At 36.7% G+C, this 24,387-nt stretch overlaps 1 protein-coding gene across 1 annotated transcript; it reads left to right on the top strand.

Moving 5' to 3' along the window:
- On the top strand, positions 1–23,993 carry DNAI3 (dynein axonemal intermediate chain 3). The gene is made up of 22 exons (XM_050901125.1): positions 1–118; positions 1,478–1,516; positions 5,437–5,618; positions 6,198–6,302; positions 7,200–7,361; positions 8,873–9,072; positions 9,354–9,470; positions 10,141–10,331; positions 11,242–11,366; positions 11,470–11,559; positions 11,997–12,131; positions 12,787–12,915; positions 15,467–15,540; positions 16,969–17,116; positions 17,883–17,970; positions 18,844–18,974; positions 19,806–19,869; positions 20,291–20,421; positions 21,106–21,310; positions 21,724–21,815; positions 23,235–23,368; positions 23,939–23,993. Exons 1-22 carry the CDS (start codon positions 1–3, stop codon positions 23,943–23,945), a joined length of 2,667 nt encoding a protein of 888 aa, XP_050757082.1. The 3' UTR covers positions 23,946–23,993.
- Positions 23,994–24,387: the final 394 nt, after the last annotated feature.

Genomic DNA, 24,387 nt, shown 5'->3' with positions numbered 1-24,387 from the left:
ATGTCAGAAAATCTCCTATCCGGCAAGACCTCCTTGAAAGGTCGAAAAACCTCAGCAAAGAAACAGAAAGGTGAAAACAAAGCTAAGGAATCCTCAAAAGGAAAACGAACACAGCTTGGTATGTAAAGTACAGCAGCAATGAAACAAGCAGTAATCTGGTCTCACATGACAGTTACCTTAATTATTTTGGGCCCATGCATTTAAGTAAACATAAAAGAAATTAGAATATGCTATTTTATATAAATGAGAGATCTACAGTTACTGATTATGGTTGTGTAACCAATATATGGAACATAACAAAGCTACATTGCAATATTTACACTTTGTCTTGGTAGTTTAGATTTAATAGTTTGTGGTGTCATAACAACAATATTGAATAGGAAATTGGGAGGCTTAATAATGTATTAAGTGAGGAGATTCACAAAAGCTAACAGCCCAGGGAGAGAGCATCAGGCAGAGAGAGGTGCCCCCAGAAGCAGGAGTTCAGGATCACACTGTAAAGGTACCATAATAGAGCTTGAAAATATACCAGTCTCACAATTTAATTTTGCAGTTCATTTTGTTGCATTTTTTCTGAGATGTGCTCAGATACTATCTCACTTGTGTCATTTATAAAGTGTATAGTTAATGAAATGTAAGGCTAATGAGCCTTTGCTATATACAAATATTTTTTTCCAGTGATTCATGCACATTCTCAGAAAAGGTGGGAATGTACTCTTGCTTGGGTTTTATTTGTTTTGTTTCATGGATTTTTTTTCTGCCATGACAGCCACCTTCCTGAAATTGCTTTCACCTTTTAATCACCTTTTCCCTCCCAGCTGATTAATAGCTGTTGTGCTGCAGAGAATATTCTGCACATCAGTACTAATCTCTTCCTGTCCTACCTCATTGTGAGGTTTGAAGACCCTCTCTCAGGAGCTGAAGAAAGCCCGGCTCCTGCAGCACCCTGCCACCCAGAGCAAACCTGCCCACTTCACCACTGTCAGAGGGGACTAACGTCTGCTCCTACCTGCACACCTGCCAGTTCTTCTACTGTCTGATGTTAGCAAGCTTTGCCTATTTATCTCCTCTTCACACGACACGATTTGCCTGGTAACTGCCCCAAGCAGGTGCTATCAGGTAGCAGTCAGTGCAGTTTTCAACCATGGAAACTGCAGTGTGCACCACAAGATGACAGATTTCTTACGGCTTCTCTCTTACGCAGACCACCTGCTCAAAATAAAAATGAGTTTTAAATCTCCATAGTTTCAAAATATGCTAACATCTCCTTAAGATACAGATCTATTTTAAAAGGCTTCACTCATTTCTAGTGTTAAATTTGAACTGAATAGAAATTACTTTTTGTTTCCTCTTCACCGTTTAGTTTTAAATGTAGAAAGAGATTTTAAATATTGCCCTAACAAGGAAAGGACTGTATATTTATAGTTACTTTGTTAGGAAGAAAAATTACTGATAACATCATGTCGTTATATTTCAGGTAAAAAAGATGAAGTTGATCTTTCTATGGCTGGTATAGGTAAGTGCTATAATGACTGGGCTTTAATAGTTTTGGAATACTTTAAGCATTTTGAAGCTTCGATGTTACTAATGCCATGGAATGAAAAGGAAAGATTTTTTATGAATGAGAAAAATTAGAAACTATGGAGAAATGCAGCTATTACAGTAGTGATTACAGTACCACTATCTGAGTAGCAGGCAGTGCAGAAAGGAATGCTGAAACAGGTATGGGGTTGTAGAAGATGTTTTTATCTTGGGTTGAGAGGAGCTGGGATCAGGGGAAATAAAAAGCATCACAACAGAATTATAGGGTGCAAAATGTTTGCATTTAATAATAGTTAAGCAACTGAAAGAAAAACTTGAAATATTTTAATAATTTTTTAATCTTTGATCTTTGTCAAATCATTATTAAATCTGGTGAGAAGATGATTTTAGCATATCACTTGGTTTTTTTAATCACAGGTATCAATAGACATTGATTAACATCTTTTGCTTTGTAGGGGAAAAAACCTGCCATTTAAAAGTCACAAGATATCAAGCATTTCTTTTGGCTTATGTGCAAGAGAAGTGCAGTTTTAAGTGTGGCCATAGTTAAGAGCTAAAATATGGAATTATTTGAATTGACATATATTTTTTTTTCTTAAACACCAAATAATTTTTTAATGTTTTTTCACATTTCTGATAGGATTTTTCTTCTGACCTGATTTGTGCAATTCTTCCTCAGATATAACTTAAATTGATGTCAATGTAAAATTTATCTACAGTTTACAGGAACACCCCGAAGGGTTATCATCTTAATTGGCTTTTAACAGTACAGCTTTTTTTGCTAAAAGCTAAAACAATGTGGCAAACTAGGAATACACAAACTAGGTAATTTTTGAAGAAATCATAAATCACTTGTCTTCCTACCTAGTCCTACGAGCACGCGGGTGGAAGTGAAAATTGCACTCTGATTAGCATCACCAAAATGGTTAAGCTGCAATTAATGAAAATGGACAATAAGTGATCACTCAGATGATGAAAGCATTACTTTAAAAAAAAAAAAAGTATTTTTGGTGTTCCTGGAGATACTTAGTTTTGTTAGTAAGAGAGAATTTTACCTCCACCTAGTGGCAAATAAGGTTAGAGCCATAATATCTAAACTATTGCTATTCTATAATATAGAATTTTAGTCCTTTAGACTAACAGATGTACATATTTTAATTCTGATCATTACTTTGTTTTTAATTTGGACTTACAGCAATAGATCATTGAAGAAAATACACTTAGACTATCTGTCCTATTCTGCTCCCTCTCGTAGTGATGTCTATTGTATTTTTGCTTAACTTTAATGCATGCTTGTATTGTTTCATTTAACATTGAAACCTACATCTCTTTGAAAGGATTTTTTTAGCATTAGCATTTGTGGACAAGGCTCTATGCACAATTCAGCATTTTAAAAAATAACATCATACAAGCTTCTTGAAAAAACAAGAGTTACTCCTGGCTAGAATTTTTGATTATCAAAAAAATCTAATTGTTCGAGTTTACTTTATTTGAGCCATGGGAATAATCTTCTGAAAAAATTGCACATAAGAATCAGCAAATTATAAGTTTTCTGTAGGTTCTAGCCTTCCTAATTGCACTAGCCACATAACCAACTCTGAGGACTGCGGTATGTACAAGTTTCTTGTTCCTTTGCTCTCCTGTTCATTCTGTCATGTGAGCCAGCTGTGTACGGCAGAGGATGGAAATTGCATTCTGTTTTGGTGCGCAGCTCTAGGTTTCTATCCTCTTTCCATCCTATGAAATTTAATTCGCAAAAGGAGGTCTAATTTTTTTGTTCCAATATATCGAAATGTGAAGTATATCTGTAGTGTTGCAATTTGTACTAGGTTTTGAGTCTGCTTCCTAATGACATCCTAATGAGGCCTCATGCCCTTGGCTAGGGTGACCTGGGAGTCCTGCAGATCAACTTTTGCAGTTCCTTAAAAGGATTAAATGTTTCAAATCACTCTGAAATAAACACTTTTTCTGAGCCTGGTCTTATAGCCAAACTGATAAGCAAAAGAAGAATCTAGGTCTTGGCCTCATTAGCTACAGAGAGCAGATGTCAAAAAGGCAAGCACAGGGACTCCAGAAGATAAACGAGACCTGACTTGGTCTGGTGTTACCAACAGTGAGTTTGGACCAGATGACTTTCAAAGGTCTTTCCCAATCAACATCCCTATGATTTTGTATTTTTCGGAAGCATCCACACAGAAATCCTGGAGATCTCCGAGATATCAAAAAGGAAAGTCATGCAATATTGACTACAACTTGTGAAGAAAGTGAACTAATGGACTGTGCATGCTACAAATGGATTGTGTACGCTACCAAATGACTAGTGAACGCTAAGTAAATCATACTTGGTATAGTGCAGAGTGTACCAGAAGCATCATGCATGTCATTAATTTTAGTGGATGACTATAGCAGAGCGGACGCAGCGTAGGAGCAGCACTGAAAGATTTTAGAGGATAAATGTTGGATTCATCAAACATTATGTATTATGTGATAGGCTTACGCAGAGATTTAGCTTCCCGAACGATAGAGATTAAGGAGGATTTATCATTTTGTCAGTCCTTGTTGGCTTAGGTTAGAGATGACATTTCAAAGTGTGCTGAGCCAGCTGGTCAATATCATCATTTTAGATATATCAACTTCAATTTAAGGCATACACAAAGAGAATTCCCAGCACCTGTAGTATTAAGATAAAATATTAAATAACTCAAACTAAGACAAGAGATTGAAATAAAGATGATAGAAAGTATCGGCTGTTGTCACAAAAGCCAGCCCATTTCAGTACATAAAAAGCCCATGTATACATGTCCCTAAATCTTTTACACTTTCCAGTTTATCAAAAAGATGAACATTCAAAGTGAACATCTGCTAGCCTTCTCAGACAAAAGTATAGTGGCCTTCATGAAGAATGCTCTTCCTATGGCAGCTGAGACATAGAGCATGAGTCAGCTAGCATGGCAGTATTGCAAAGGAAGAAAAGAGTCTCTTAGGCAGCAGGATTCAACTAGCTGGGCCTATAGTGATCTTAATCACTTATAGCTGTTATGTAAGCTGGAAGGCAGAATGTGTAATATGGGAAGGACCAGTGTTACGTACATACAGCTGACACACTTAACAAGAAGTGTTAAGATGTTCAGATTGAGTGTTAAGGTGTTCAGATTGAGTGTTTGCAAAGCACAGTTGACGGGTCACTTAACTGCACCTAGCTTCACTAAAACCAATGAAGATAACAGTGCCGGAGCTAGGATAAGAAATAGCTTGTTCTGAATTAACATGAATAAACGTAACAGAGGTCATGTGGGTAGAAAACAACAGCTATATATTCTCCAGCAAAGCTGAAAATAAATATCTGGCTTCAATCTTAGCGACCTTGGTTTAGTCTCACTTGCTTAGTGAGAAATAGACTCAACTGCACTCTGAACTCGATGAGAGGAAGATGAAAGTCCAAAATGAGAAAAGCATCCTCATTTGGGAGGGTACTGAAGCCTCATCTAGATTAAACATTGGCTTAACATGATACTGCTCTACAGGGAAGGACTAGAGTATATTTATACAAGGGATCTCTTAAATCAGAGCCATACACTTGTGTCCTTAATGTATTAAAAACAGTCCATTAATGACTCTTCACTAAAGCTCTTAATCACCTGTTGATCAAGAGGAGAAAAAAAAACTCATACAAGGAATAGCATATTCATAAAGTAGGAAATGTTAGGTAGAGTCTTTTCCAAGATTAACAAAATGTAATATAATTTGTATTTCATGCCTTCCAAAATACCAAAAACTAAGCTGAGAGATTCAAAGGCATTGTGCTAGGAAACAGTAAAGACCCAGAGTTATTAAACTATATGTTTAAACAACACTATGAATTTGTTTATCAAGCAATTTTGCTTTCTTTCATAGGCCACCCAGAAATCTTTCCTTTAGTTTTCACTACAAAGACCCAAGAAATTTTTAATTGCCGAGTTGATGAAGATGTCACAGAAGAAAATTGTTTCAAACTTATTAAAAAAGAGGACATCATTCAGGACCTGAAAACAAGAGCTACAATTTCCGATTTCCACCCTGTCAAAAAAGTTGTCCTAGTATGTAGCTTATTTCATTCTCACTTAAAGACTTTATGCTCTCAGAGTATATATTCTTTTAATGATAAGGTCTGTCCTTGTTTGACTCTGTAAATACACTAATGCTGTAATATCCAACAGCTATAGGTCATGGACCACTGTCAACTCGAAGTTTCTCATGGCTCGCCATACACATTTGTTTTTGGTTTTTGTTTTGTTTTGGGGGGTTTTTTTTACTAACTTTAGATTGAAAATATGCTAAAAGTAACATAAATATTATTAGTTTTGATTCTGTGAACTGGCAGAGCTTCACATATTTTGGCTTCCCCTAATTCATGGCCTATTTATTGAGAATCATTAAAACTGTTTCTTTTCTGTTTAATTCTCTGTATGAAAAGATTAGTTTTGTCCCAGACTTATTTTCATTACAAAATAAAATCCATCTGTTCTTTTCAATTAGCACATGAAATTCTGTTAAGACCACAAGATTAACCAAAGATACTGAATTTACACAAGTGGTAGCTTTGCCAGTCACAGGCTCATGTCTGTTTTGTATGTTATTTGCTTTCAGTTTTCCACTAATTGTTTTAATTAAAATAGGAATATCCAGGGGAAGAGCTTTTGGTAGTTTTTGATGCAAAGTTCCAGTACGGACAGAACTTTTACTTTGTTGCTTCTGAGGAAGCCAAGGAAAACCTTCTGAAGGTAAGAAAATCCAAGTATACCACAGCATTGTTCTATCTATGAATATTTCAGAATCTTGTCTCAAACATATACTTCAGGAACGGTATTGTATTCAGAAGCATCTGATGTGCTTGGCATGCCAGAATGTTTCTCTCAAGGTTAATCTGATCATGGAAAAATACATGTATCACTGTAAAAATATCTTCTATACTGAGAAAGACTGAATTAAATTTTTGTATTTTACTTCAGAGGGCCAGTATAACTCCCATTGCTGCATTTTTATCATAAGCGTTAATTTCCTCTGCCAAGACTCAGGCTTCTAAGTAAGACATAAAAATAAAAGATTATAATATATTGGGCATCTTCAAAGAAATAGTATACTTATTTTTCACAACATGTATGTATATATTCTTCAAATCATACTTTAAAATATATATAATATATATAAAATATGTAATATATATAAAATAAATAACTCTAGATACATAGGAGATTTCCCTTTGTGCATCACAGGAGAAGGTTTATGGATAGATTATATAATTTTTCAATGTGAGTTTGTCACCCAGCATCAGGAGAAGTAACAATTAATAGAAAAGCAAATTGCAATTCCAGGCAGGAGGGCTTAATGTAGAAAATCACTATAAATTCTTTTTACATAACAGTGATTAGCTTTCAAGACAACAGTCTCTCTTTAGTAGTTAAATATTAAATATGTAACTTTTATTGGAAAATTCTAATGCACAAATGAATGGGACCTAACCCAATCGTACCCAGGGGCACAGTATAGCCAGACTTACTGCATTGAGACAAAAGTTAAGAATGCGTGAATAAAGACTGAAAACTGGGTTTCTAGTTCATACTTACATTTCAGTAACAAATTTTTGAAAAAGTACCATTTCTCACTGTTTGATGTCGCAGCCTCCAGAAACTGCAGAAGAAAAAGATGAAGAAAAAGAAGAAGAAAATAGAGAGGAAACTCTGGAAGTCCATCCTTATAAGCCTCCTGTCCACAAACCTTGGGTTTCTTTTGGCAGTGAAAAGGAAGTTGAAGAAGAATCTGTTAAAGACACTGTTACAAAGGTCAGAATCAACAGATGTTAGTCAATCAAATAGATATCAAAAAAACAAATTTATTTTAAGTTCCTTAAAAAAAAAAAAGTCAGGAAACTGAAAGTTGCAATCCTAGTTTTGCTTGGAGTCTTTCAAGAAAACAAAAAAAGAGAGAAATAGAGAAATAGCTCAAATTTTAACAAAAACTGAAAGTGCTGCAGAAACTTTTTTTTTTTTTAACAACTCTGTTTTCTTTAAATCCTGCAAATAAGGCATGTGAGACTGCATTAGACATATCTGCTTTTTAAGCTGTAAGTTCAGAAGTCCCGATCATCTTTGGTTATTAGCATCTCTGCCACTTTTTGTTCAATTTACTCTCTGGCCAGATTACAAGATGAGTCTTTGTAATTATATTCTAAGGACCTAGTTCTGTTTCCATGGAGCCCAGTGAACTCTGTTTCATTATATGGATGGCATTTAAGTAACACGCAACACTTTTAAGGGCGCTCTACCTCAGAAGAAATGTTACTGACTACAGGTATTACAAGCTGACTTTACAGAAGGACATATTTGATTAACTACACCTACAGATGATACTGAGAAAATCATCTGTCCAAAAAGTAGATCTGCTCACAGCTGTCACCTAACTTGTGGTGTGTGGGGCATCTCCAAGCATTTAACTGTCCATCAGTGATTTTTACTCAATACCTAAATCCCTGTTCAGGGAAGACTGGCTAAGTTTTGATAGTTCTCAGCAACTGGGCATCTTGCTTATACTTAAAAAGATGCCTGATTGTTCTAAAGCTAATTCACAGTCACTAAATTTAACCCACATTCACAGTCCAAGTATTCTGTTTTCTACTTTGCTGGCAAGGTCCACTCAGAAGTATTCTCAGTGTACATTCCTTTCCAGTTCTGTGGGAGGTGCTGGGAAAAAGTACCTGGCTATGAATCCAAGACAAAGCAATACCTCTCTACTGCCTGAAATCAAGTGCCTACCTCTCTTTGTGGGTAGAAGTCAAACCACATCCCTTCTTCCTTCCTAGTTCCCACTATAAGGAAACTCCTCACTCAAATTTTTGTGGATCCTCTTCGGGGTACTTTTCTCTCCCTAGGCGCTGCAAGGGAAGCTGAAATACCTCACCCAAATTGAGAACTGCACTAAGAGGGAAGGGCTGAAAAGTTAGGTCTTGGAAGTCCAACGCAGTATTACATAAGACCTCCTGCAAATCAATCCTTTAATTAAAGGTGCAGTTTTTATATTGCATGAGTTAGATAATGTAATTCTCTTATCCTACTAGCAGTAATCCAAATGTTACCTAAAGGCAACTTCTTGTTTTAGAAATACAACGTGTTTTCTATTACATATGTAGGTTATTTATATGAGCACTTCAGAATTTCAAAATGCAGACATATAAGTAAACTCAGTACAGAAATCATCAATAGAACTAATTCTACAATTATATGAATGCTGCCATTTTACAGAACGAACTTTCCAAAAACTTTCTCCTCTGCTAACTACAGAAATATCTCTTTTCCAGATTAAGTATATGATTTCTCGAGTACGCAGGAAGTTTGGTGCACCAATTACATTTACTGATAAGAATGCTTCACTTGTAAAAGACAGTTACGTTGAATGCATGTCCTATCAAGATAAAGCTTTCAGTATTAAAATGCTTGAAAAAGATGTGGGCATACAAATGGTTCCAAAAGTACGAGAAGCTAGTACTCAGACAAAATGGTAAGTGTCAGAAAACATTTATCAGCTTATTTATTAAGCTACACACTGTTTCTGATCTCAACTAAAGTTATGTAAATTAACTCAGCTCCTCTGGAGTTACTCAGTTACAAACCAATTAAGAGAACAGAATTGGATGCTCTGTTTGCATCTTTCTTCTTTCACTTTTTTCCAAAGAATTTCTAGAAAAACTGAATATACTTAACTTTTAATTTTACACAGTACATGGGTTTCTGCCTGAAATTGTTTCTATACTTACATTCAAATTTATTCCAATTGGTCAGGACCTATCCAAAAAATGCAGCCACGCAGTATTTTCCTAGACAGTTGTCAAATGAAGAGAAAGAAGAGAGTCTGTCATCTGAGAAGCTGAAAGAATTTCTTACATCAGTACATTTAAGGTAAAATTACTGCATCAATACACATTAAAGGCTACCTGAAATAATATAGAATACATGCAAGAACTCTTGTCTGAGTGGACCATTGGTCTGGTCAAATACTGATTTTTTTTGTTTCTATATACTTTTTTGTTTTGTTTTTTTCTCTAGCTTATTATTTTAATATTAACAAATGTTCACTTAATATTTGTTTCTATGGAAATTAACATGAAGTCTATGTCATAAATATGAATGTTGGTTTAAATAGATATTAGAACTGTTAAAATTGATAGTGATACATCTTTTCGAACAAGCTGCAAAGCTGATCTTTCAGACACTGCTCACTCAAGCAGAGGCTTATGCAGAAGAGCAAAGGTGCTGTCCTACAGCCCTTTGTCATGGGACAAGTCCCACTTACTGGCACTTTTCGCACAAGAATTTGACAATTGCACTGTACTTGATCCACACAGAACTAGAGTTACATTCTTGGTACAATTAGCTATTTATATTTAAATGGAAGAGGGTTTCCTTACAGTGATGCATCACTGAGGAATTAATACTTTCTATTTTTACTACTGTGGTCATAATTTTGCATAAAACAAAAGCTGCCTCTTTACAGAGATATTTGTGATTCTACTACTGAGTAGTCACATCTGGATTATTGAAAGTGTTAACTGTTCTTTTCACAAAACAGAATGGAAATTGCATTGCAGCAAAATGAAATTATGAATGCTTTTTTTGATGACTGGAAGGCCCTAGCAGAAGATGAAAGCAGTTCTGGTGGCAAGCCAGATGTTTATCTTAAAGCATACCAATCATTTACAGATCTGCGCTATCTCAAGGACAGAACTATTAGCTGCGTTTGCTGGCATCCAACCATTTATGGTAATGCGGTTAAAATACTGATTTGAGACTTGAATGACATGTATTATATGACAGCTATAAAATATGCATCTTTCATAAAATCATCAGCTTTTAAATTTAAAAACAAATCAAAACTGATTTAGTATGTCTGTCTGAATTGCTGATTTGAGAAGAAGTGAAAAATGAGACAGACAAATTCTTTGTAGAGGTCAGACAGGCCATGCAAAGTCCCTCACACTAACGTGTAAGCGGAGATCATAGGAAAGGGAGATTTCTCCCTTATGAGGCTTATTTAAGTGGAGCTGCAACTGTGCCAGGTCCTTCTGGTGGCTCTGCATACCATTGCTGTTCTCCCCATGGCTGGTTCTTGTAGCATGCCTAATACTTGTGAGGAATGTTACAGCCACAATGGGACGCGGCTCTGCTGAGTGCCAGGGAGCATCACGAGGCATACTAAATGTCTCCTCCTGCTCCCTGCCGTGGATTATTGCTCTACACAGCCAGGCTTAAAGGCACAATTAAGTTCTATATAAATGTCCTAGCTGCACAGCACACTGGTAGCCAACACTGCAGCCTGTGTAGGAAATTAATTCAGCTACAAAAGATTTGATTTCGTGATGGGTGGCCAGGACTACATGCCTGTCACATCGTTTCAGGTGCAGTATCACACCATTCAGGAGTAGTAGCAAAAGAGTTGATTTTTTCCTGATGCTTAGGTTCTACGACTCATTGTTAAATATCTTAAAATTAAGTAAAAAAAAAAAAAATTCCTCAAAGTTGATCTGTAAAAAGAAAAATATAAGTACATAGTTTGGGGGTTTTGTGCTTTTTTTGCACTGTATTCAGGAGGTATAAGTCACTTAGAATAATCAACAGCATGTTGAAACTTGAATTGTCTCTTCTGAGAAAATTTGTTCTCTCTCTCAATCAGGGATTATAGCAGTGTCAGCAAGACAGCAGCTTTCTTACGAAGAGCAAGTTAACCTTTCTGATAAATCATTGCTGCAGCAGTCAGTAATACTTTTTTGGAGTTTTTTTGACCCTATCCACCCCCAGGTATTTAATCAGGACTTTTAAATGTGCCAAGTGTTTAAATGACAAAAGATCAAACAATCAGTGTGACTGTATTTCTCAACTATTTTGTTTTTCTTCTTTCTAGTTAATGTTGGAGTGTCCTGAAGACATTTACTGCTTTCAGTTCAGTCCAAGTGATCCAAATATCATTGCTGGTGGCTTCATCAATGGACAGGTGTTAATTCTCTGTTTAAGAATAAAATTGGATATTTCTGTATTTTCTTACAGTATAAAAATAAAGGTGAAGAGATGTACTCAACATCCATAGTAACACATAGGGTCATAAGACAGATGTCACGGAGTCTCAGAAATTCTCTGATCCTGTACTGAAGTTATGCCTGGTTATTCCATAGCTGAGCCATTACTGTACGATGCTTCTTTGTAGTACTGATAAATAGGTCAAGCTGTAAAGACTCTTTTTTTTGTTGAGACAAGTGTAGCCTTTCAACTGATTGCATCAGACTGAAGAGGCAATACTTTAAAGACTTCGTAAGTTCTAGTGCAGAGAGTGAATTTCTTATTTTTCCTCAAACCTCCATGAATTGTATTTGAAAAAATACATATTAATCTAAAGGATGAAATAATTCGTAATATACTCATTTCTCATTGTAGGTTGTACTGTGGGATATTTCTCAACATGAAGAAAAGCTGCAAAATGCAAAAACTGTTGCTGATGGAATCAAGATAACAGCTGTTAATATGGTGAGTGCTTGCATTCTAAATATATTGCAGTACATCTATATGTCTGTGGGGAAAAATGGGTGAAGGTGTCCTGACTCAAAACAGAGGCGCAGATAATCTTTGCAACGAGAGACTAGAAAGGATAAGAAATCTGATGAGTTCATGAAATAAACCCATTATTACAATACAATTTCTACCTGATTAGTCCAGCTTAATAGCTTTACTGCATTTTGTGCAGACTTAGGCTTCATAAGACTGTTCTTTAATGGGCACCAATATATGCTCAACTCTTGCCTTATGAAGCCTATCAAATACATATAGCATTTGTTGCTGAATGTAATACTGAAAATGATTCTGGAATTTTATGGACAGAAAAAAGGTAGCTTGGAAGATGAGAAGCAGATTTCAGTGGAAGGAGACTATAAAGGGAATAAGCAGAAGAGAGACCTAAGAGCAGAGGAGGAACTAATAACATAAGTGGATGTCTGTGTGCCCATGGAGGCAGTTAGAATTCTTTTTAGAGCTTCATATCCAAAGGCCTGTTTTGATGCTTTCCATTTTTTTCCCAAAGGGAAGGTATTAGACCCCTAGAAAGTTCTATAAACTGATCTGAAATATGTGAAGAAGCATTAACAGTATGTAGAGTAACCTTTTTTCTTTGACAGGTCTACTATTGTATTTTGGAAATACACTAAGATATCTCTTTTAAAAACATTTCTAGCCATCACTTATGCAAGTCCAGAAGAGTAGCACAGAGCCACCTCTAGTGAGATACTGTGCAGTCTCTTCCATACAGTATAGTCATAAAAAACCAGTAACAGATATATATTGGCTGCCAGATTATTTTGAGGTGAGTTTAAAAATTCACTTTTCTTCTTTTTATTGTTTTCCTAATCTACTACCTCAGAAATCATAGTGTAAACTCAAGATAAAATATTAAAGATTCAATTATTTATAATAGCCTTCATTATTTCTCACTGCATTTTCTAAATATTAAATAATCTGGTGCCACTTGTCCTGTTCATTGTGCTTTACAACTGTGCTGTGTTCTCAATCTGATATGAATCTACTCATACTGGAAAAAATTTCTGTAGCTTTACTGAAAATTATAATTCAAAATTATAATAAGCCTTCCATATCTAAAATATGTTGAATTTCTACTATGAGCAATCTAGCCTGCCACCAAGAATTCAGAGAAATAATTTCAATTACCTAAATATCTAGGCACCCAAGAATGGTGTTATTGTAGTTACCTTAATTCTTCTAGGTGCTGCCTGTATACTCAAAACTTACATTTTCTGTGATGGTTTTAAAGCTCCATAGTACTTAGGGTATATGTAGTTAAAGGGTCTAACACTATTACAGGAGTATTGGATGCTCATTTACTATCAAAGTACTGCAAATGGTTGCCCAAATTAATTTGAAATGCAAATGTAGTCAAATGCGAAATAATGACAGTGGAAAAGCAGGTCAAGAGGAAGAAAACTGAGATCTTTAAAAGGTTTATGCAAATTAATATATCAATAATTTTTGAAAACAAATTTTTAAGACTTCATAGATACTACAGTCCTTAGCCACATTACCAGAAAAGTGAGGAAAAGGGTGCACGCTCTACTCCGCTCTCGTGAGACCCCACCTGGAGTACTGCGTTCAGCTCTGGGGCCCCCAGCATAAGAAAGACATGGACCTGCTTGAGCAGGTCCAGAGGAGGGCCACGAAGATGATCAGAGGGCTGGAGCACCTCTCCTATGAAGACAGGCTGAGAGAGTTGGGGTTGTTCAGCCTGGAGAAGAGGAGGCTCCGGGGAGACCTTATAGCAGCCTTCCAGTACTTAAAGGGGGCCTACAAGAAAGCCGGAGAGGGACTTTTTTCAAGGGCACGTAGTGACAGGACATGGGGTAATGGCTTTAAACTGAAAGAGGGTAGATTTAGATTAGATGTAAGGAAGAAGTTCTTCACTGTGAGAGTGGTGAAGCACTGGAACAGGTTGCCCAGAGAGGTTGTGGATGTCCCGTCCCTGGAAGTGGTCAAGGCCAGGTTGGATGGGGCTTTGAGCAACCTGGTCTAGTGGAAGGTGTCCCTGCCCATGGCAGGGGGGTTGGAACTAGATGATCTTTAAGGTCCCTTCCAACCCAAACCATTCTATGATTCTATGATATATCATAAAAAGAAAGCTGATACAACTGTTCATTATTAAATTATGCTACAGTAGTACCCATGGATACTAATTGGTACCAGATGTAAAACATGAAGAAAGGGATTGGATAGCAGAATGTTGTTGTGGTTTTTGTTGTTTGAGTGGGGGTTTTTTTGCCAAGGTTTGGGCTCAGAAAGCTGTTTTCATGTTCACCGGGGATAACAGATACAGGAAACCCATGCTCAATAAATAACACTGACAAAGGAATCACTTTGTCAATATATAGCAACATGTACTGGGACATACTTTTTATTATATAAACATGGAATGTGTGTCAGCCTTTGCACAGCATTACAGTTTTTATGGCGCAGTTCCTAAAATCAGCAGTATATTATTATGTATCAATGAAAAAGTATTCAAATTTATATCCAGAACCTAATTCAGCTTTGCATGGTTGTGAGACTACCATTTTGACTCCACGTAGGCAACTCATGAATGAAAATAAGAGAAAATAGGATTTGGCCTAAAAAAAAAAAAAGTGTAGCTGAAACTTTGCCGCATGGTTAAGTACAGTTTTAGCCAAAATATATATGTTTTGCATATACTGGAAATTATATTTGATCAGGGCATAGCCTATAATCACTTGTTCCCCCCTGACACCTTTCCTTTATTTTTCTGAATAAATTAAAATAAATTTGGTATAAAACAATGACTACTTGGTAAATGATAAGTACTATAAAACCTGCAGAACCCCACATACACAAACTAAACTATTAATAATTAACATTTGAAGGCACCACTACCATTCCGCAGTGTGGTCTAGCCGAGTGATAATTTAAGAGAGATGACCCATGGTGTAGACTCAGCAAAGAGATATCACTCCCACTACACTTAACTGTTTGAGATAAATTTCTCAGTGATTTGCTATTTGGTTAAGTTGGATTTTAAAAAGTTACAAACATGGCAACCTAAGAAGGGCCTGACTTGCAGTGGTGCCAGCAAGTATTTATCCTGCTGACTTAATTTAAAATTTTAGGTGTTTAGCAGGCAAAGCTGGTATCAGTTCACTTGAAGTTTATTTGTAAAATAGCTTGACTTTATAACTACAAGTTAGTAAGTCCTGATTTTCCAACCTTACCCAAGCAGAAACAGTGACTTAATTTCTAGAAGCCCATTTTATGTGTGGAAGTACTTACTTAGCTAAGTGTAATTTTTGTCTCTCATCATCTTCTCCCCCTGTAATTTTTATTACTGTTATTTTTAGGACAACCAAATGGGTGCTACTTTTGAAAACAGAGCTGAAATTTGCGTGCAGCTTGTAACCTGCTCCCCTGATTGGTAAATACATACTCTACAAGATGTCTTCCAGTTTCCTTTGGAAAGCTTTATGGAGCATACTCCATGATTTAACTAGCACACTTCTGGATTCCTATCAGCCTATCCTGAATAGCTGAAATTCTGTATGCAGAAGACAAGCACATCAAGTTCTTGGCCAGTTAAGCCCTGTACAGTAACAGCATTAAGGGTTCGTTAACTGAAAAACCTCACATGTATACATTTATATTCTATGTATACCTTAAGAAGAGTGTTGTTCACACATGCATTGGCCTGGAGAGCCACACCCCCACACTTACATTGATTATGTGACTTGCACAAAAAGCTGTTGAAGATTTTGAGGCCACAGAAATACTGTAAACTATATTTAAACTTGGAGACTTAGCTGGCAAAATTATGCTGTGTGAATCTCCTCTTTTGTGGACTGAATAGTCATGATGGTTATAACCAAATATTATCCTGTGTGAAAGACTGGCAAGGGGCAGAATGCAAAAAGTGGAAATAAATGTTTGTCTTTCATGATGGCAAAAGGCTTAAGGCTTCAAGGCTGCATGGCTGGGCTCAATCATGTATTTGCTAGTTACATCAAAAGGAGGGTCAGAGAGAGCAGAATTTGGTAATGATACAAAGTTATTTTCCCTAATCAAATGCAGAGAAGACTTCAAAGAATTAAGTCAGAAGAATGATTGCAAATACAGTTGTTAATAAGTTTGCAGTGTAATGCAAGTAATGCACATGGAAGAAATAATTTAAACTACTCACACACCAGGGCTCCAAATTAAAAGTATTCACCTAAAGTAAGAGCAGGGAAGTCACTGTAATGTCATCCTTGAAGAGCACGGGTCCCTGAGCAACTCCTGTTAGAAAAGGGAAAGAGATGTCACCAATGAGGAAAATTATCATTGTCTGTATCAAATCTGTGAATGAATGTCCAGAGTAGAGCAACAGGAACAACCAGAGGGCTGAAAACGCCAATGAGATGATAGATTCAAGCGAGTAGGACCATTTGCCTTGAGTGTCAGCAAATAAATTGGTACACACAAGAATTGGGAATGAGGTTCGATGTGGATTACTAGATTACCTGCTACACAGTTCTGTCCAGTTCTCTCAGCCTCTAGGAATTTCACCCAGTAATATAATGCCAGTAACTTCACCTAGTAACTTTCCATAAGCAAACTGTATGAATGCTGTCTAGCTGCTTTGGTATAGTTAACAACTGATGAAATGGTGAATACAGGAATGTATGCCATCAATTACAAAAGAAGCAATTAAGTATCTAGCATTTGTCTGCTTTTCAGAGTCTCTATTGCTATGTAAAGTTTGAAGATGAAAGACTAAAAGACTAAAAAAAAAGCAACTTTAAGATGTGTGGAAAACTGCATCTGACTTTGAAACAGAAACAGGGAATGACATTATACCATCATTTTGCAGCTCAGTATTATTTTGGGATATTCCAGCCACCAAACTTCCTGAACAACCTTCATCTGAGAAAGTAAAAGAGGAGGAAATTTTTTATATGCCCCCTGATGTTCCAGATACTTCTAAGCATCTAGATCTCTGCTGGAAACCTCTCATAAAGGTACTGTACACAAATATAGAACAGAAGGATCAAGCCAAATTGTAGATGTGGCCAGAACTCCATAGGAATGTATTATTTTGCTTCCCGACTCGTTAATCTTTCCAGCAAATTGTGACTTCCTTATGAATTTTCTTCTGATTATGAAATGAAAGACTTCAGCATTCCTCTGAAACTTCAATAAAATGCATTTTGAAAAGCTAACTCACAAGAAAAAAGCATGACTGCCTCAAAAACTGCAGTAAGTGCAAAAGTAGTTGTATTAATAGTCTAAGTTCCTGTCAGCCTTTTCAACCACTGTGCTGTCTATCTCAGTGGGTCCCAAACTGTGAAACATGGTCATGGTCAACAGAACCATAATTACTGGCAACCCAACAGTCAGTCTGATGAAAATGGTCATAGGAGTTTGTGAAAAAAGTGAGGCTGAAAATAATCTGTTAGGTAAAAAAAAAAAAATAATAATTTGGGGCCTGCTGATCTGAGCTGCTCAGAATAGCTGCAGCTGGTACAGCTGTTGAACAAGCATGATCACTAGAGCTGGTTTTTTGCTAGAAACATGGAAAAATCCTTACAGGGAAGGGATAATGCAAGAGAAACCACAGGTTTGCATTTTCTCTGTGCTTGCACATGAGGCAGCAAATACTCTTTGTGGAGTATTACAAACACACTGCAAACTGAAAAGACCTGTTCCATTACAGCAGAAAGTCATTTAGTCTTGTACCTCAAAGATCTGTCAAAATGAGTTAGCAAATGCATTTTTTCTGAACAGATAAACCTGTGCGAAAGTGATACCAACACAGAGTCTGGTCCCATCAGAATTAGTTTAAGGGAACTGCATTATCACTACAAAACCTCAGGTAATATTTTTATTACACCCTATTGGGGAAAATGTTTTTAATAAGCTTGTATTTCAGCTTATTCATGTATGTATTTCAGAGCAGTTCCGTATCCGCAGTAACTCTGCCAGGTTTCACTTAATAGCCCATGCAAGTCCCCCACCCGATCTCTTTATCCCTGAAACAGTATATCCTTTTCAGCCCTTATAGAATACTATTTTTAGAAAAATAATCCTGGACTAACAGTATATATTGTAGGTATTTCCGTAGTGCTTTGGATAAAGATGTCACTCTTCACTACAGAACGTGAAGTTAACACTTCACATTCCGTAGTAGATCAGTTCTTATTATGGTACTTTGTGGTAGGGACACACTACTAATCCCTCTGTAAAGCTGGCAAGCTGACACACAGGTAGCCCAAGAGCTGGACTACCCGAGAGAGTGCAAACCATGCCAGAAAATGCTTTTCTGGCAGTTGAGCTGCTGTGGCGCAGCTGCCTCGGTGCACACTGTCGCACCACTGACTGCAGGAGGCAGGTTGTGCCCTTCCCTGCAGCAGAAATGTTAGCTCCTGGTTGCAGCAGCTAAGGGGGATACATAAGGGCAGTTCCCATGGAGACACTGATGCTGTGTAAAACTGATGAAGAACAGAACGGTGCTACCCTAAGTAGTTGTCTGGGTACGGGAAGCACTGACTTCAGAGCAGCTGCAGCAATGGGGAGATTCCACCAGGAAACAGTTAACCTACAGAACTGCTGCTTTACTTGGCAGTCTTTCTTCATCTCTCCTCTTGAAATTCCCCTTATTCATGAACTACCTTTATAAGAGAAAGGATTTGCTTGGTCTGATAAATTCCAGTGTATAATAAATAGATGTATCCATTTTGTTTCCCAGAGAAGGTGCAATCTCTGAACACACTAGAAGTACCCACCAAAGACAGCCCATATACAGGGACGAGTACTTCTTCAAGGAAAAATCTGAAAGTACTAGACAATATCTCCATCAACTTTTTTGTTGGAACTGAAGTAAGTGAAAATAATAGATTACTAATGAAAATTTTAATCCAAGATATCCGAAAGACTGAACAATTAAATAACAGAGTTTTCATAAATGTACGGACTTGCATGTTTTCTTCAGGTGTTAACTGAAAAGATCTTCCTGGACGTGCGACATTTTACTCCCATTTTAATGCATTTAGCTAAATGCTTAAAATAATAATAAAACCCCAATATTTGGTAGACTATGAACCCTTACTTCAAGGGCAGAATTAGAAGACATTTCCAAAATATGTTGAACTTAACTACCTGCTATCAGGAACCAAACAGTATTTCCCTATTCCAGAACATAAGATTAGTAATATTTTTTTAGTGTTTCCCCAAATGTCAGGTGAAAACGCTTATACAGTTTCCCCCACAACTTATTTCTACTTTAGGAAGTCCCAGCTATTCATAGCCCTCTACCTACCCTACGTATCTAAAATTCCAAAATCTTTCCCAGTTTTGAGTTCATATGGAAGTGAAAATTTGGCTTCTAGCTACATTTTTGCTTCCGGTCACCTTTTCCCCAAATACTGGAGCAAAGCATGAACTATAAAAAACAAGCACCTAATTCTGCAGGAAGGACTGCCTACATACATCATGGTAAGTAAAGCTGTTTTGACGATACATAACTGAAAAACGGTGATCCAAAATTTCAGTGTTTTTTCAGTCATTGGCTGCAAATTTAGGTTTTAATTTACTCAGAACATATTTAATGATGGTTATAATTAAGTAAAGTCACAGCTTAAAAACAAGTCACTTTGATATAAGCCACCAAGCTCTAATGTTAGCCTTTACTTGATTTTTCTGGCATCACAGGATGGAGAAATCATTTATTCTGACTGGAAAATGGAAATTGATAGTGACTCAGCAAAATCAGTTAGTAAGTTCAAGTTTCTCAATACCTGTTTAAACCTTAATATATTGCTAACTTTAAAATATTTGTACCTATACTCTGTCTTTTTAAGGTTCTTGCTCATCTGCTATAATAGTCTATCTCACTGATGACACCAGGATTTAGCAGTACACCCTCAAAAGTGCAAGCAGTTTAGCTGTCGTGACAGAATAGCAAAAACCCTCTCCAGTATCACAGGTGCATCACTAGGTACCTATTGACACAAATCATGGAAGTAACTGGATTTACGACAATTCCAATTCCTATACCTTGTAAGCAAAAAAAATGAGGCTAGTATCTTTGAAGCCTGTGCTGGATCCTGCACTCTTGTTTCCTCTTGCGTAACTCCCATTGTGAAGATGATCAGTAAAGCACTAGTTACAAGCAACTGCCTTTTTCATTCCATTAGGTCAGAAGCATGCTCAGAAATACACCATCCACACTGAAACTATCAACACCCTCCAGAGATCTCTGTTTTTTAAAGACATCGTTCTAAGCATTGGAGGCCGGAATTTTGCCATTTGGAAAGAAGAGGTTACAGTAAGTTACTTCAACACAGCTGTAACATAACTGATAGATATACAAGACAGAACTATAATAGCCTCAGAGACTGTATTTTCAGAAGTGTTTGTAAGTCACAAAGCTTCATAGTTTAGAAATAAATTGGGTATAAGAAAAGCTTTTCCTTTTTCTTCACATCAGAAAACTATTTCAGAAATAGCTTTGTAAACTTGCCTTTTACAGAAAAAATGAAGTGACCTTCTTTAACTCCAACCTTGTAAAAACTGTAGCTTCTCAACAAACTATTTCTGCTGCTAGGGAAACCGAAGAATAAAGGCAATGTGTGCTAAACAGGTCTGAAGAACTCCTATTTAGGACACAGTCTTTTCATCACGTGAAAACAAAGAAACATGGGGGTTTTTACAGTTCCTCTCATGTAGGAATCCAGGTTAGCTGCACCTGGCAAAATCTCAAGACCACAGATTTTAACACCAGATAGACAGACTACCTTAATAGACTGGAAGTGAGATATCAGGGTTTTTTACTTCCCCACAATTCTCTTTATCTGCAGAAGGTGATACCAATTTTGCCATTGATATAATTTTTGTAATAGGATCATTTAAATTGTGAATGTTCTCAAATGATAGGAGATTTGAAGTAGTGAATGGATAGTACCGTGTGATTGTTGGGTCTATCTTTTATTTGTTTTCAAAAAAAATTAAGAATGGACCAATCCTTCAGTCAAGCTGCTCTGCAGGAAGATACACTGCGGGACAATGGTCCTTAACAAGACCAGGAGTTTTCTTCATTGGCAGAGACGATGGAAATATAGAAATTTGGGACTTACTGAAGAAAACTCATGAGCCATCTCATTTCCAGAACATCTCCGAATCAATGATCACTTTCATCAGCCCCTGGACTGCCTCACGTATGTTGATGGTGATTGCACTTTACTGTGCCACCTTGTTTGCAAAATGGCCCATGACTCCAAGGCACACTAATCTTGTTACACACGATCTTATATAATAGATAAGTACATACTTCCACTAATTTAACACTGCACATACAAAAATGCATACACCAATTCTAAGTGTACTACCACAGCATAAAGCAACTGAAAACATTTAATTAAAAAAAAAAGTTTGAAAAAGTATAAACTTTAAAGGGAATTTCATTTGTTAAGAAAATAAGAGAGCAATAAGGCTGCCTTTTTGCTGCAGTGAACAATAAACCAAAAAGACCACAACAAAAATGAACCCTCTGTAGCTCCTGTTTGGGTGGAGGTATGTGTTACTGTTGGAATTCAGATTGTTTATATGTTTTTTGTCAAATATCTTTCAGCAAAGCAGCATTTTTTAGCTGTTTCTGATGATCTTGGAGTACTGCATGTTTTGGAAATCTGTCAGACACTAAGTCACCCTTCGAGGAACGAGGTTGGTAAGAATTTTTACTCATCTCTGTGACACTTTATCCTGAAAACTCCAACACAGAAACAGGCCTGCCTGGAAAAACTTGCCTTCAAATGGATGACAATTAATTTGAGATCAATACGGCCATATTCTCCAAAGATCACCTGCAGCAAAGCTTTGCACAGAGCTCAGATAGGAGGCACCCAAAGGAAACCTGGGTGGACAGTTGGCAGAATTCCACTGCTCCAACCCGGCTACACGAAAACACAGTAAAGAGTTCAGCATTTTTTGCCACATGCATAAAATGACACCTGGTTTCATGCATTAAAACAATGCTGTATAGTGCATAGTAATGTAAATATACTGAGTTTCTCTTTCTTTACACCTTTGTGTCCACATTTGCATCAACTTTTTTCCTGTAAATTTGGTACTTCAATTTGCATGTCTTAGTATCTGGTTCTAGCTTAGTTCAAGCACATTTTGCAAACTGTTACTAACATTACCACTCATTCATTCTCTTTTGAAATAAGGACTATCTGTAGCAAAGGGCCATGGGAACAATGGAAACAGTTTTAATTTCTCTTTATTTCCACATCATTTTCAGTTGTTCTTTTCCCCCACCTCCCAGCCAAAGATCAAGCTAGTGTTTTCATCTCATCCAGTCTAGCAGTCTTGCCTGCTACCTAGTCTGTTATTTTTACATCACAAAATCTTCTTCCTGTTCTATCCCAGTTTTAAGTTAAGTTTATGTATGCCCTTAAACAAACATCCCATAAAGGTTTGCTGTGTGCAGAGCTACAGTATGTAGCAATACAACACCAGGTCAGCAGCCTCATTTTAGTAAAAGTAACTTCTCCAAAACAAGGTAGGAGCTAACTAAGCACTACAACATGAGGAAACACATTGCTTCTGCCCAAATTACGTGTGTTTTGGAACTACACTATTTAGGGGACAAAATTATTAGCCCAGGAGCAGTCACTAATATTTAGGTTATGTTCATTCTAACTGAAGTATTCACTGAAAAATACTAGGTTGTTGAAGAGACTAATGAAAACTAAAACACAGAATCCCAGATAAATGCATAGTGTAATACTGAAGTATGGTATTTTATGGTTTCTTTGTGCCCGAAGTTGGGTCAGTGAGGATTTGGACTGATTTAGTGAAATCACTAACCTAAAACTCGTTTCTTTATTTCAGTGCAGGTTCCTGAAGGATGATCTACTCAGAGTCAGTGTAATAAAAGTTGTTTAACCCCATGCATATTTGTATCCAAAATCAATTGGTTTCAATCCACATCTTTATATTGTTTTGCTGCAAATTATTTGGATAAATAGAGATATCTATATTCCCAATATAGATAAACTAATAATACTGCTCAGATCATCAGCAATAATTCTGTGTCTGTGGGCATGTAATGACCCTTGTTTGTCATTGTGTTAATAGCATGCCAACGTACTTGATTATTTTGAAAGAGAAGTCAAATATCTGAAGTACTGTGAAGAAGAGTTTCAAGAGTATCAAGAGTTTCAAGCCAAAAAAGAATTGAAATGGACCTGGAGGCACAGAGGGAGAAAACAGTATGTTATACTTGGAATTAAGAAAATTTTCTTTGTTTCTTTGGGTCTTTAAAATGCACCTGTTTTGCTAGGCAGGATTTCCCATAGTATTTTCAAAAATCAGGATGGACATAATCAGAATAGCTTAGCAGCTCCTTATTTCATATTTACAATTCTTAGGAGTGGAATAGATGGTCCTAGTACACATGAGTTCAGCTCTTGGTCAAGTAAACTCCTGCAAGAGCACTAGAGCCTATGGACATTTAACAACTATGAATTTGCTTTTTTACATCAGTTGCTCTTTCAAAATTACATTTTGGCAACTTCCCTATAAACATTGCTCGTTCAAGCAAGGAGAGACTCCAGCCTTCCATTCACATAAGGATTTTGCCTATTCATTCTTTGGTGAATGGTTCAATAATACCAACTAATCAACCAAGGAAATGAGAATTCAGTTAATGTAGCCCTAGGTGATGCCTATTTTCATTAATTTGTGAGAGCACTGATACTATCCACTGGAAAGCAGTGGGGTCGCATAGAGGTTTCAAAGCTTAACAGTGCATTATTGCCTGGTATGTGTTTTTCCTTCAGAGTATGACTACCAAAAACAAAAGAAGAGATGGAAGAGCAAGAAAAATGCAGGCTGTACTATGTTTGTGGACCTGGAGAAGCAGATACTAACAGATTTAGGACAAGTAAAGGGAAAGAAATACTTTCCTCATCAGATGCTTAGAGCCCATTATCACCTTTAGAACCAGCAAGCTTTTTATTTCAGGACCTCTTTATTCAGCAGAATATGTTTAGCTTCAGAAATAAAGCACCTTGCAGTTAGACATTGTTTCATTAACTTTATCAGTTTGTTTACTCACAATGCGGTTAGAGAACAACTGTTTTGGGCACACTTCCCCCACTATCTTTCATTAATACAGTTATAATGAATGTTCTATCTGTTTAAATAATAGTTTTCAAAGTTCTGTGTCTGTCAGGACTCTATAAGCTGTAAAAATCTTAAACATGACTCCGCCAGTCAAACCAACATG

The sequence above is a fragment of the Gymnogyps californianus genome, chromosome 8 (assembly GCF_018139145.2).
Source record: "Gymnogyps californianus isolate 813 chromosome 8, ASM1813914v2, whole genome shotgun sequence".
NCBI classification, from domain to species: domain Eukaryota; kingdom Metazoa; phylum Chordata; class Aves; order Accipitriformes; family Cathartidae; genus Gymnogyps; species Gymnogyps californianus.
This window is presented reverse-complemented; position numbering and strand designations above follow the sequence as displayed.